Below are 13,294 nucleotides of genomic sequence, written 5' to 3'. Positions count from 1 at the left end.
TCTGCAGCAGAAATTTCCAGTAATCAGAAATGTTACAAGCTACTCTGCTGAACCTAGAGAAAGTTATCTTACAGTGACAGAGGGGAACTGCCTGACTGTAAATAGTTCCTTAGTGTCTAAACTTGCAGCTTGAGAAAAATTGGATTTGACTTGAGCTCTCAAAAAAAACTGTAAAGGTACCTGCCATTTTCCTTCCCAATCAGACTGAGCTCAAATTCAGGTAAAAGAATTGGAGATTATTATTTCCATAACCTGGTTCTCTCTTCCAGCTTTCCAAAAATGAGCGAGTAGAAAATCTCTGAAGAAAAGTGAAGAAACAAATAAGCACTTGAAAGAGGATTTTAGGAGCTGTCAAATTTAGTACTAATTGCTATGGCAAATCCAGATCTTCAGAGAAGCTTCAGTTATGGTCTTTTTTTGGTAGATCTACAAATTCTGTAACCATGAAGGGGTTCATGTAACTCTTAGAATATATCTGTTTTTTGGACATGGATGTTATGTTCTGTGGGTCACACATGGAATTTATATTAGATCTTAGAGAAGTTCTTATATAGGAATAGTTTGACCCCAAATCTTTAGAATTCCTCCTCAGACTCTTGAAGTTCGGCAAAGTAACCAGTACTCCCAAATCAATAGTTTTGATAACCAGTCTACTTGTCTTCTACCTTTATTTGAGGTATCAACTGGAATACAAATTTTCTGACTTTCATCATAACATGAGTTTTATCAAACATTCATCTTTCCTGATAGCAGTTTCCCTCCAATTTAATATTGGTATTGGAAGATCAGTTTATTAAGTTTCCTATTTGGCATGAAACAAATAAATTAATTGAAACTTAAATTATTTAACACTTTCATTTAAAGACGTTTTTCCAAATAGAGAGCTATCAAGTTACTACTAAGTAGTTAATAATAAACACTCATATTTTCAGGCTTCTGAATGTTAATGACTAACTTTAGATCTTGCTTCCCTTCTGGGCAAATATACAGAAGGCATGGTACTAACCGAGAGTGAACACTTTATCCCACGAGCTGAAACCAGACAGAAACCTGGATAACTCTGAGGATGAGAGAAAAACCTCATAGTCTCATTTCTTGAAAATTTTGTGTTATACATACGAAGATGCTGATGCGTGATTGTGTGCATGCAGATATTGTTGGTTATCTATATGTGATTATTTGCTTGCTAAAGGAATAAATACAGTTATAGGTTGTTGGTGAGCTCTTTTGTTAGCATGAGCCTCCACCTGGAAGTTTTTTACTATGTAGCTGTATTACTGCACTATAATCCTAAAAGCATGGAAAGGCATACCCTAGGGCAGATTGCTATTTACAGCTGTGCAGTCTTCTGATGGGCTTTCAGTACTCTGTCAATCATTTTGAAGATTGTTAAATTAAATATAATCCACATAGCAAGTTTGGTAATGAACAGTTGCAGGAAGAGAGGAACTGTTATGGCTCTTCTATGCACAATGAGATCTCCATTGGCTGATGGGGTGTGCAGCTAAGCCCCCAGAAAGGTAGGGCTAGAGTTAGGCTAGCACCTTTGCTAAAAAAAAAAAAAAAACCAAACAAACAACAACAACAAAAACCAGAAACACAGCAAAAATTCCTTTAATAAATGATGTTTTGTTCCTCTTGAAATATGCATGCTTTGGAGGCTGCTGATAGCAAAGGCAGACATATATATACCTAAAATGTTTCTTTAATATTCTACTTGGACGTGCATTTGTCAGAGGGCTTAGTTTAGGTATATTATTAAATACGACAAGCTCAAACATCGCATATTACAGGAGAAGATTATTGCATTCAAAAAACTGAGGCTCAGGGTATTCAAGGGAGTTTTGATATATGTTAAACATCAAGTGACACCTTGCTTTTGGATAATGGAAAGTTTTGCTAATTGTATGGGCGACTGGAAAGCATATAATTCAGAATATGATTAAACAGTTTCAAATTTTCTTCAAGAGTGACAATTTCCATTTGGATTAAAGTATTGATGTATTTCATCTTTTCAGTGGCAGTCTTGTTTCCATTTTATTTATTATTTTCAGTTGCTAACAACTTTTTTTAATATAGAAAGATGTTTTCTATTTCATTTCATGCTTGCTCTCAGAATTAGTAGGAGAGATGAATTCCTGGAAACTGGGACAAGGTGTATGTGAAAGCAATTGCTCAAAGCTCAAGATGTATCAGAATCAAAACGCAGTGAACGTATGTCGAAATCTGGCCTCGTGGGCGGGTGATTAAATGGCATCTTGCAGCAAAGTTGCTTTAGTACAACTAAATTCCTGGCTTTGGTGTGAATCCATATTTTTAGGGTTCACGGCATTAAAAAGAAGTATTTATATTATTTCCATATTTGCCATATCACAGAATTAAGCTGTAAAAGGGGAAACATTATGGTGGCCAACATTAGGACAGGTCCCTTAAAGAGGTTGTGGAACCTCCCTCTTTGGAGATAGCTGGATCTAGGCTGGAGATGACCCTGAACAACATGATCCAGTGTTGACTTCAAAGCAAGCCTTGTTCTGAGCAGGAGGAAGGACATGACCTCCTTCATCATTCTGTGATTCTAAACAGCACTGAGAAAATGGCATTAAGCATTATCTAATAACTGGGAAGAGGCTGCAGATTGCATTCGATGATTTCCTAAAAAAAGCAACAGAAGAAACATTTTTAGATTTTATCCTCACTTGGATTTTTTTGGACTACATATCACGTGAGTTTGAAGCTGAATGGCACTGACTAATGCATACTGCTTACATATCTTCTGGGTAAAACCAAAAAAATAGCTAGTGCTGGTTTTGCAAAGGACAAACCGACTTGAAGCCTGAAGTCTATGTAAAATAATCTAAAGTGTTAGGTAAAATCACTGAAGTCAGTTGAACAGTTCCCAGGAACTTCACTCAGTTGTAGATTTTGTCCTTAATTATAATTTAATTTAATGAGCTAATTTAGAATAATAACTGAATTTAACAAAACCTTTCTATTTTGCAATATGGCATAATGTATGGAAAAATGGCTAGATGTCTAAATTACATGCTGTCTTCCTATTAAAAACTGATACCCCTTCATTACCCTTTCTTCCCAAAAACTGACTCAGAAGTTGAGAGGTGCGAGCTCACGTTTGCAGGTTCAATTTACAGACAAAATATTTAAAGAGAAGACTTTTCATATTGTTCCCATCTGCTTTCAGAATCACTTATAAGAAAACCAAGCGGAGGTTTTTCCTTTTCTGTTTTGGCACTGTGAAAATATTAGTGCAGAAAAGTTAAGCAGCAGAATGAAATTGTCTGGGTTGTGAACGGAGAAGTGCTAAAGTTTTGGGTTTGTGCGTGTGTGTGTTTTTTCAACCACTTTGAAATAGGTAAGATTTTCAAAGCACCTAAGAGGGAGTTATTTACACACTTCTGCCAAGTCACTCTGTTATTCCTGGGCCATAAAGGTCTCTCTTAGTCCTGTGCAGGTAAAAATATTTCATGTGACCTGAGTTTGGATGGTATTGCTGTCTCAGCTGGCTGAGAGCTGGTGCTGATTGGATTGATACTGGTAGAAGAAGAAAAAGGTCAAGAGCCAGGGAATTAAAACAAATGGGCTCCTTTTTTCTTCCCAGTGGAGACCTATTTTGACCATGTGAGGTGGCAATACAGTTGAGTAGCTTTCTTCAGATATGGTCTACAAGGGATTGGCACATCTATCGAGTCAGTTAATTTTTTATATTACACTTAATTATCGTTGTATTGCTGGTAATTTATCCCCATGGACATGTTAATATTTGCTGCTTGAGAATGTCTCATCTGTGAGGCAAGACATCCCTTGGAAGCTGAGCCTCAGCCTCCTGCATGTGAGCTCAGGTGTACGGGAAGCTGGGAGGAGAAAGTGAAAAGAAAAGCAGCTCTTTGAATTGAAAAGGGAGCCTTGTAAGCTGGGGTAAGGGTTTGTCTTATCTGCTAGGAACAGGATTTGGGCTCACAGGGCTGTCAGTGCTTTTGCTTAGATTTATTTTTATCAAGTAGCACAAAAGCTTTGATTTTTGTATTGATTCATGGTAAGCTGAAATAAGAGGTTTTAATACTCAGACATTAATATGGCCTTTTCTTAGTTTCAGCACTAATACATTTGTCTATCTTTATAGAAAAGTAAAATTCAAAACAACTAAAATCATGTCTTTAAATTTTGGAGTGATTAATCACAAAATTATTTTTTTAATTCACTAGAGCGATGGTGATTATCTGAGTCAAAGTTTTTTAACAGGAATGACCATAAAATGTGTTAATATGTATTGCCATTTTTAATAAGCTAGGATCTTAAGTAAAGGAATAATTTCTGTCCTGTCTCATTGCCAAGGCAATGGGTTGGTTCATGGGAGTGAATCAACTGGAGGGAAATAATTCCAGTCAAAACTTAGTAAAAAATAAGGTGTTTTCTATTTCAGAATATTTATTTGGGAGACTTTTTCCCCGTTGTGATTTAGCAGAATTTTATTCGTATCTTTAAAAATATTAGGCCCATTTCTGAGCAAATTGTCTGATGTTCTAAAGATGCCTTCACACCTGCTTTAGGCAGTGTGTTGATTTGCATATTTGCATATTTATGTCAGGAAGACCTTAATTAGACAATGAATTAGAAATGCATGGGCTGTATAGCTCCACTATCATACTAACCAAAGGGAGACATTCCGTCCTTATTAACAGAAAAAGAGAAGAGTGACCATTTTAGAAAGAAACTTCAGTTGTTTTGGCAAACTAATTTGTGGTCTATTTTAAGATGTTTCACTGTGTGTGTTTGCTTTACAACCTTATGAACAGAAGAACTAAAATTACCTTTTTTCTTAGGCCTAGAAGTCTGTTGGCTGGTGTTACCCGGTGATGTCTTCAGTGTTCGCAACGTTACGCTTCTTTTATGATAAGGATGTGGTTGAATATAAACACTGTATTTTCACTTCTTTCATTTTGATTTTCTTGTAGACATTTCAGCAGTCTTCTCTACAGCAGAAAAGTAAAAAGAAGAACAAAGGTAAAAATTAAATTTGTTTTCATGTATTGGTAGGAAGGGAATTGCCAACATTAATGTTTATGGTATTTCAGTATCTGAGTAACTAGAACTTGTTAGCTCCAATCCAGTGTTTAGTTCAGTTGATCATGCTGAGAAGGTGTTAGTCCATTACTGACGTCTCATAATTTCCTAATGCTCCTCTACCTGCATATATCTGCTGTTGTCCTTTTTTTTTAATACTTAGACTCTAGTCTCTTTGGGGCCAGGGCTGGTTTTTCCAGCTGTAACGCCTTACTGCACCCCTTGATCATTACCTAAGCTGTCAGGTAATTTATATCATAGTAAATTGTCCTCCTTTGATTTAGAAGTACAAAGGCCTTATGAACTGTTTAGTTGCAAAAGGAGCTGCAAAGAGAGGTTCTTGAATACCCGTGAAATACTTACATAGTTGTATTTGGCAGCCAAGTGTGCAAGTACATGAATTTGTATGCTGTGTGCTTTAAGCTGTTGTGAAACATTAATTTGTTGAAAATTACAAATAACCATTTTTCTTATTTATAAATATCTTGCCTTTTTTTCCTCTATAATGTCTTCTCTTTCTGTGTTGCCTTTTTTTTTTCCTCTTATCCATAGAATATGAGCTCTGTGACGTGCTGAACATGATTTGTTTTGTTTTGTTTTTGTTTTTTAACTTATGGTGCCTTGTATAGACTTTGTGGTTGAAATAGAATGTTTGTAATAATTTATTCATGGCAAATTGAAGTTGAAATTTTAATTAATTTTCTCAAGCAAATATGTAGTGCTTTCTGGCTAGCTGTCTTGTTGATTTAGTGGACAAGTGAAATGCTTTCACATCAATTTATTGTCATTTTCAGCTCCTATTCCTGGTAAAAGCAAAAGACGGATCTCATGTAAAGATCTTGGTCGAGGGGACTGTGAAGGCTGGCTTTGGAAAAAGAAAGATGCCAAGAGTTATTTTTCCCAGAAATGGAAAAAATACTGGTTTGTCCTGAAGGATACATCTCTGTATTGGTATATCAATGAAGAGGTAAGCATCTGTGCTCATTGTCTCAACAAATACAGTGTGTAGTGCTGTTGTCATGATTTAGTGGGAAGCCAATGCTTTGAGTGCTTATATATGTGAATAACTTTATTCACCCAAATAATCATACTGAAATTAATATTAACTGCCTGACTAAATTACCATTAAGGTCCAGAGACATTTGGTCCTCCAAACTCACCTTTTACTGCAAGAATAAATAACACACTTCCCTGTGTCCTGCTCTCACCAGTTTAGAACAAACCTATCCTCAAACCCTTGAAAGAGAAAAGGTAGTTATTTAATCCTGTCATTCAAGCTTAGTCATGGGAGTGTAAACTTTAATAATGTGCTGCCCGGTGTTCCTTGTTTAGCTGTGCTAGTGAAATCACCAAAACCTCTGGCAATTGAGGAAGATGCTTTTGTTTTCTCAGTTGTGTTCTCCTGTTGTTCCTTCTTTGTAGCTTCTGATATGATTTCAGTGCTCATATATGCTGAACTTAAGAGAACCAGAGTAGCCCAACTGATTTGTGTACAGCTTTGATTGTGCAACGTTTTGCATTAGTACGTGTTTATTTACATCAGCTTTAGCAAAAAAGCTTTTTGCCAGTGAGTTAGGAAACCTTAATTTTAAACCCTGTTAGTCTCATTAGTAAATATCCTCAGATAAAATCATTGCTAACATGTGGATGCACTCATTCCTGGACTTGTTCAGTAAACAGAAAGCAAGTTGTTCCATGAACAGAGTTACCAAAGCCTGTTTTCCTACAGACTCATCCCATTTGTGCCTTGATCCCAGCTTCAGATCAGTAATGCAGTATGCTGCATTTCTCCTTACTAATTAGTCCATCTTCCCCCAAAATTAACTAATTACAATAACTAATTGCCAGAATACATTTGGTCATTTTCTATATTTTCAAATGCTGTTCAGCTGTGAAATTGTTTGAGAAAACTGGCTATTTAAAATTGTATTTTACACCAAGGGATCTGTCTTCTCAGTGACTTCTGTGGGAGGTTTGCCAGAGCAGAGCATACATTAGTATTCCTTATGTAAGAAGCAGGCAAGTGAAAATATCTTTAAGTTTTCAGTGTGGTGGGGTTTTTTTCTGACACCTTAACAACAGTAATATCTAGAACTATCTTTGCAGGATGAAAAAGCGGAAGGATTCATCAGTCTACCTGAATTTAAAATTGACAGAGCCAGTGAATGCCGCAAGAAATAGTAAGCATGCTCAAAAATAATGCAATGATACAATAGAAAAAGTGGAACAAAGGACAAAGTTTTCCCTTAAAACGGTGACATAATGGACTTCATTACAATGATCATTTCGTTGTATCACAGAATAAGCTCATACAGAACAGGCAAATTCAGTGTGGTTTCTGTGTGCCATCTTTCTTGAAGAAGTGGTTTTTTACTTTATCATGAATCACAGTGCTTGACTAGAGTAAAATTAATTTTTTTAATTTTGCAAACCAAGCAGGCTGCTTGACTGCTTCTGTCCCCTTATTTTCCTAGTTTTCCTTTCTTCTTTTGTTTCCTTTCTCTTTTGGGTTTTTTGTTTGTTTGTTTGTTGGGGGTTGGAGTGTGTGTGTGTGATACCTTTAAGCTCAATAAAGAGCTTTAAGCATGATAAAGAGACCATCCAAATAAAAAAAACTCCCCACGTTCATGACCAGGCATCAATCTTTAATGTAACTCCAAATTAGTTAGCATCATCTGAAAGTTTGCTGACACAGTGTATCAGTCCTGAGGCAGAGTAAAAAAAGAGAATGACAGTCATTTGCTTATTTTTGAGGTATGACTTAAAGGTCTCAAATAACTTTTCTTCTCACCTAGCTGTGTGTGCTGCTGTCCAAATTTGTGCCATTGCACAAATCCATTTCTTATTTAGATGCAAATTCAAGCATATGTAGCAGTGTGACAGGTGCATACAGGTACATACATGTAAAAATACAGAGGTATTTTTAGAGTTGTTATTGTTGAAGACTTTTTGCCTTGCCTTCTAATGGGTTTTGCTGTTCTTTTAAGTTTATCAGGACTGTGGAATCACTGAAATAGGTACAGAAAAGCGATTGCAAAAGTAAAATGATATGATTTGTAGTACATACAGTTCTAAAAAAGACACTGACCTTGTATCAATTGGTCTACATATCTCTTCAAGATGAACTCTACTCTTCATGATGGTCTCAAAGGACAGAAAATGAAAACTGCATTTAAAAAAAAAAAAAAATACATCAGCTTGGGCTTATTGTCCTGTGTCCCTGGGCTACATTGCTGAAGTACTTCATTTTTTCTTTTTTGTTGGGGCAGCAGCATAAAGTCAACTCATTTCTCAGAATTGCACCCTACTTAAATTGTTTTTTTTACTTGATTTGGTATCTACTGGATAGTAGAACATAAAATGTGGCTATTAAAATTCCTTGCTTGGGTGGCAGATAAAGAAAAAAAACCTTTAAGAATCCAGACGACAGACGCTGTAACAATTTTAAGAAGTCAAGTTTTGGGTCTCAGTAACTTGATGATGTCTTTCTAAACTGTGAGCAGATGTCACTGTACATCTGCTTTCACTTGCATAACAGTGTGTCATGCTCTAATGTGTTAGAGGAATTCTTTTTGTCTCAATTTTACATTACCTTCACTAGCAGTAACTTTCCTGGATATCCATTTCATAACCCTGGTTCCTTAAAACCTATTTTCATATATTTACATACGTGTACACACACAGGCACGTATATTGAAAATTGCAAGCACGATACACACGAACATCATCACCATTTTGTGATGGTGTTCTAATCCATTGTGGTTCTATTATATTATATATAACTTAGTAATTATTTAATTTTTGTATTAGAGAGAGTGAGAATTATTTTATTGTATTATAAAGATCTTTATACATATATATATAATCCATTGTGTCTCAGAAAAATGGTGATGATATTCATGTGTATCATGCTTGCAGTTTTCCTTATTTTCTTTGGGACTGTTATGTATTTTTTGTTCTTATTTTAAGAGAGACCTTCAGGCTATTCTCAAAAATGATTCTTCTGTACTGTAAATTATTAATTACTTTCAGATACATTTTCTGGATCTTCAAGTACTTCACCATAAATCTTTATCCAACATAGTTAAAAAATTCTTTCTAGTAATTTATTTCATATTATGTATGAAATGCAGTAATTCTCTCGGCCCAGTCATGTTGATTACTTTGGTGGAAAGAAAAGATGAGATGTAATTGCCCATTGCTTAGAATGACCTCAAGAACACAGCGTTGATTTATAACAGCTTTTCAGAAGTCAATCAGCACATCACATTTTTCTGTTTGAAACACAGTCATTAAAGCTAAAGGTAATGTCAAGGTCATTGGGATGTGAGAAATCACCAGGACTGAGAGTTTTTCTGTTGTATTGAATAAATTGTTCAGTCAATTTTCTCTTCAGAAAAAATTGACACCTATAGGTATATCAGCAAAATTACCTGATACATAAAATTATATCCTTAACTGGTTAACTTTATCCAAATATAGTGCACTGCAGGTGATCGTTGAACAATATTTATGCACATATGAATCAAGCGTTATTTAGAAAGGGGTAGTTGAAGAGCACTTTACTTGGTGAAATCTGGCACAATCCTAAAAGTTGTGTGTTTATATACTGTTTGGGGGCATCCAACAACTCAGGAAATCTGAACTCATCTCATTCCTTGGTGACCACACTATCTTACATTTTTTTAAAAAAAAAGAGTTGTGCCATTACATTTTTATAATTATGTTTTTCCTCTACAGTGCATTCAAAGCCTGCCATCCTAAGATCAAAAGTTTTTATTTTGCTGCTGAACATCTAGATGATATGAACAGGTAAGGAAATCTAGCAGAGTTCAAGGAACCATTCCTTAAATATGAGACTTCTTGAAGCTAGCAATAACACAGTGATAATAAATTATGTGTTAATCTAAAAAGTTAAGTTTAATAGCTGAGAGAATAAGTGCAGAGTAGCATTGTTTCTGAGTGGCTGCATATGTTGAATATTCAATTCATGCAAAAATTACTTTTTTTTTTGAAACAAAGGTTTGAAGATTTTTAGAAACAAGATTCCCTCTTTCTAAAAAGAAATAAATGCAGTATGTGAAACAACACCCAAACACAATTTCAGAATTCCAGGTTTCTGCTTTTGGCTGTGCAGCACCTGCAAAGGTGCAATATCTCCAACTCTGCTTCCTAACATACTCCCAAAGACATGTAATGCTTGCTCTGGGGATGCTTCTGTTTCTGGCCCTGGAGGGAATGAGAAGTTGGAGAAAGATTTAAAGCAGTCGCTGATTTTTCTTCTGTCAGTCTTGAAAAAGGAGGTAGAGATTACAAGGAATGAATTTTGCAGATTCTCTCTACTGCCATGAATTTAACCTACATGTTGAATTGAAATTTTGGTTGTATTGAATTTAGTGGGGAAAATTTCAGCAACTCAAAAAGAACAAGGACTTAAGTCTTAGTTCTTTGGGTATTGAGTTTTACTGTATCTATTTTAGGCCACCGGTGCGATTTTTTTCAGAAAAATGTTTGAGACCAGCACAAAATAAACACGGTTCCTCTTAATTCATTTGAATGGTAAATTAAAAACATGGATCTCATGTCTATTCAAATATTTGGCATTTTATTTCATTTATTTTCACAACATAAACTGAAATTAATTCAGTTCAAAATAATACTCCATTTTCATCATATGACAGAGGACACAAACAAAAATCTGTTATTGCAACCTGAGAATTGTTCTATCTTAGATAATGTCTGTGGACATCCTCACTGAGCAAAATTTCTTTTAAAACCAAGGAAAAAGGAGATAAAACTCAATTCATAAAACTGTTAGTAAGTGCTATAATCATGGTTTAATCTCTCCTGTATGTACTAGATTCAGCTACCTGGCAGAGCACCTTCAGGGTACTGCCAGTTCTTTATAGATAATATTTGACTGGAAAAGTATGCCGATACTATACTATGCTTGCTTTCATTTAGAAATCGCTGTCTGTTAACATTTTTTCAAAAGTTCATGCATGACTAAGGCTCACTTCAAAAGTCACTCCACAGTTAGAAAACTTAAATCCTTTGTATTTGTTTGTAAAATTTTAGGCTTGCCTTTCCTTGATAATTCTGTCAAGCCAGTCACTCAAAATGCAATTTGCTACACAGCAAACAGAATAATGGCATGGTCTATTCGGCATATCCTGAACTGCAGCAGTAGATAAATCATTTCTGTCAGCAGGTCCTCAGTCAGTATGACAGGCACCTTGTTTCTAAGGATAAAAGTTTATATAACTGTTCAGTAATCAGAAAGCAGCAGCAAATATGCATCGATTCTTTAAAAATATATTGCACAGTCTAAAACCCAAGAAGTAAAAGATTTTTAACTTCCCAGCACAAATAGTCTTTTTATCGTATTTTGAAATAACTGCTTATTAATTCATTTAGAATGAGATTGTCCAAATTTTGATCTGAGTTATACACATGTAAATTTAAAGCAACTCTGTCAAGGTCTGTGGAATTACTTGAATTTCTTACATCTGAGTTGCCGTCAGAGTCTCACCGAATAATTTTATTTTTTCTCTTTGTTTAATGTATTAGAAAAAGTAGTTCACTTTCACAAATGTTGAATTAACTCAATATATTGGAAAAAAAAGTGGGTTACTGAAAAATAATCTTTCAAAAGCAGAGATAATAAAATACTTCCAGTCTAAAAGCATTTTGTAGCCTAGCTGAAGTCAAACACAGAATCAAGTTATTAAGTTAAATTAAGACTGTTTTGATGAATACCTGGTTTTTTTTTGGTCAGGTTTCTGACATACATTTTAATTATGTATTGTGCAGTCATTTCAGTTCTGTTTACACTTGAAGCAGAAGAAATGAAAGTAGAAAACTGCTAATACATAATCTTACTGAAAGTTCAAAATGGTTCAATTCCTTCATCCCTTGTATAAAATGATTTCGTTGTTTTTTTTTAAAAAAAGTGTATGCAGGATATGGAGGTTTTGTTTGTGTGTATCTACTCACATAAAATGGGTATTTTAATCTCAGGTAACTCTGTCACTGTTCAGATTTTCTTGCTACTTTTATGACTGTGCCACACCATTATGCTGGTAAGGAGTCTGGAGAACTGTGATCACTGAACTTTATTCTTGCGGTGTCTGAAGTTCCTTTCATCTGCATGGTTGCACCAGCAAAAGTGTTCTTTCTACTCATGTAGCATGCTTAGTCTGGGTGAGAAGAAGGACAGAATATCCTTTATTGATGGAAAGTACTGTTTTGCTAGTATAACTGTATAGTCATAGAAACATCTTGCTTAGAAATTCATTGTTATTCCCATTCCAAGAAAAGATTCTGATGTAGAAGGCAGTCCATATATTTCTACTTGATACTATATGTGACTTTATTTTGATTTTCTGTGGTAAGTATGCCTGCTGCTTTATGGACTAATGATTTGTTCTTTACTCAAAAATCCTGATCATCAGCTCAGAGGCAAATGCATCCTTTTCAGGGTTGGCCATCTTAAATACTTACAATACTCTTATTCTTCCTTTTTTTTCCAAACTGTCCATTTTTTAAGTGATGACAAATGGCTGCCAAAGTGCCAAAGTGATGACAAATGGCTGCCAAAATTATATATTCTAGACAAGGAAATACAGTCAGTAACTTCATGTGGAATATTTGTCTGAGAACTTCCTTGACCTGCTGTAACTGAGCTGTCCTCTTTCTCTTTTTGTGACATTGAGTATTGACATTTATAAGAGTTTTCTTCCTTAGCGTAGCTCTATGATCAAGAGGAAAGATGACAAGTCAGCTTGTAGTATTAGCACACGAGAATGTCTCTGGAAGATTTCAGTGAAGGCGGCCTCTAAAAATTCTCACACATTGTCTACAGCCCTCTTCATTCTGGTTAAACTGCAGTTGGGTACTTATAGACACTGTAAGGTATCCATATTCCCATATAGCAAGTTCGTCCTATGTCCTCGAGCTTTATGATTAAGGACAATTTGACAGCCTGCTTTGACTAAAAGCATCCCATCTACCTGGAGCGTGAGATAAGATAGAAAAATGTTTCCTACTATTCTGTGAGAGTGCCAGTACTGTGCATTCTTCTTCACAGAAGTAACAGGTCGACAGAAAGATTGGGGTTTTTTAATCCTGTTCTATGTGTCATAAAATTGTTTTAATTCAATACTGACAAGAAATGTATGTGCTATTCTTAAAAAGAAAAAAAAAAAAAGAAAAC

At 35.2% G+C, this 13,294-nt stretch overlaps 1 protein-coding gene across 4 annotated transcripts in view; it reads left to right on the top strand.

The window, feature by feature from the left end:
* Window positions 1-13,294, top strand: part of CNKSR2 (connector enhancer of kinase suppressor of Ras 2) — a 226,669-nt gene that overhangs the window by 160,260 nt on the left and 53,115 nt on the right. For all 4 annotated transcript variants that reach the window (XM_075521356.1, XM_075521347.1, XM_075521375.1 and 1 more), the window contains 4 exons: window positions 4,971-5,019; window positions 5,874-6,046; window positions 7,186-7,259; window positions 9,820-9,891. In XM_075521356.1, coding sequence (XP_075377471.1) covers window positions 4,971-5,019; window positions 5,874-6,046; window positions 7,186-7,259; window positions 9,820-9,891 — 368 coding nt within the window. The remainder of the gene's footprint in view (window positions 1-4,970; window positions 5,020-5,873; window positions 6,047-7,185; window positions 7,260-9,819; window positions 9,892-13,294) is intronic.

Source organism: Mycteria americana, chromosome 1 (assembly GCF_035582795.1).
Source record: "Mycteria americana isolate JAX WOST 10 ecotype Jacksonville Zoo and Gardens chromosome 1, USCA_MyAme_1.0, whole genome shotgun sequence".
Classification (NCBI taxonomy): Eukaryota; Metazoa; Chordata; class Aves; order Ciconiiformes; family Ciconiidae; genus Mycteria; species Mycteria americana.
Note: the sequence above shows the minus strand (reverse complement) of the source record. Positions and strands in the feature narration are given on the sequence as shown.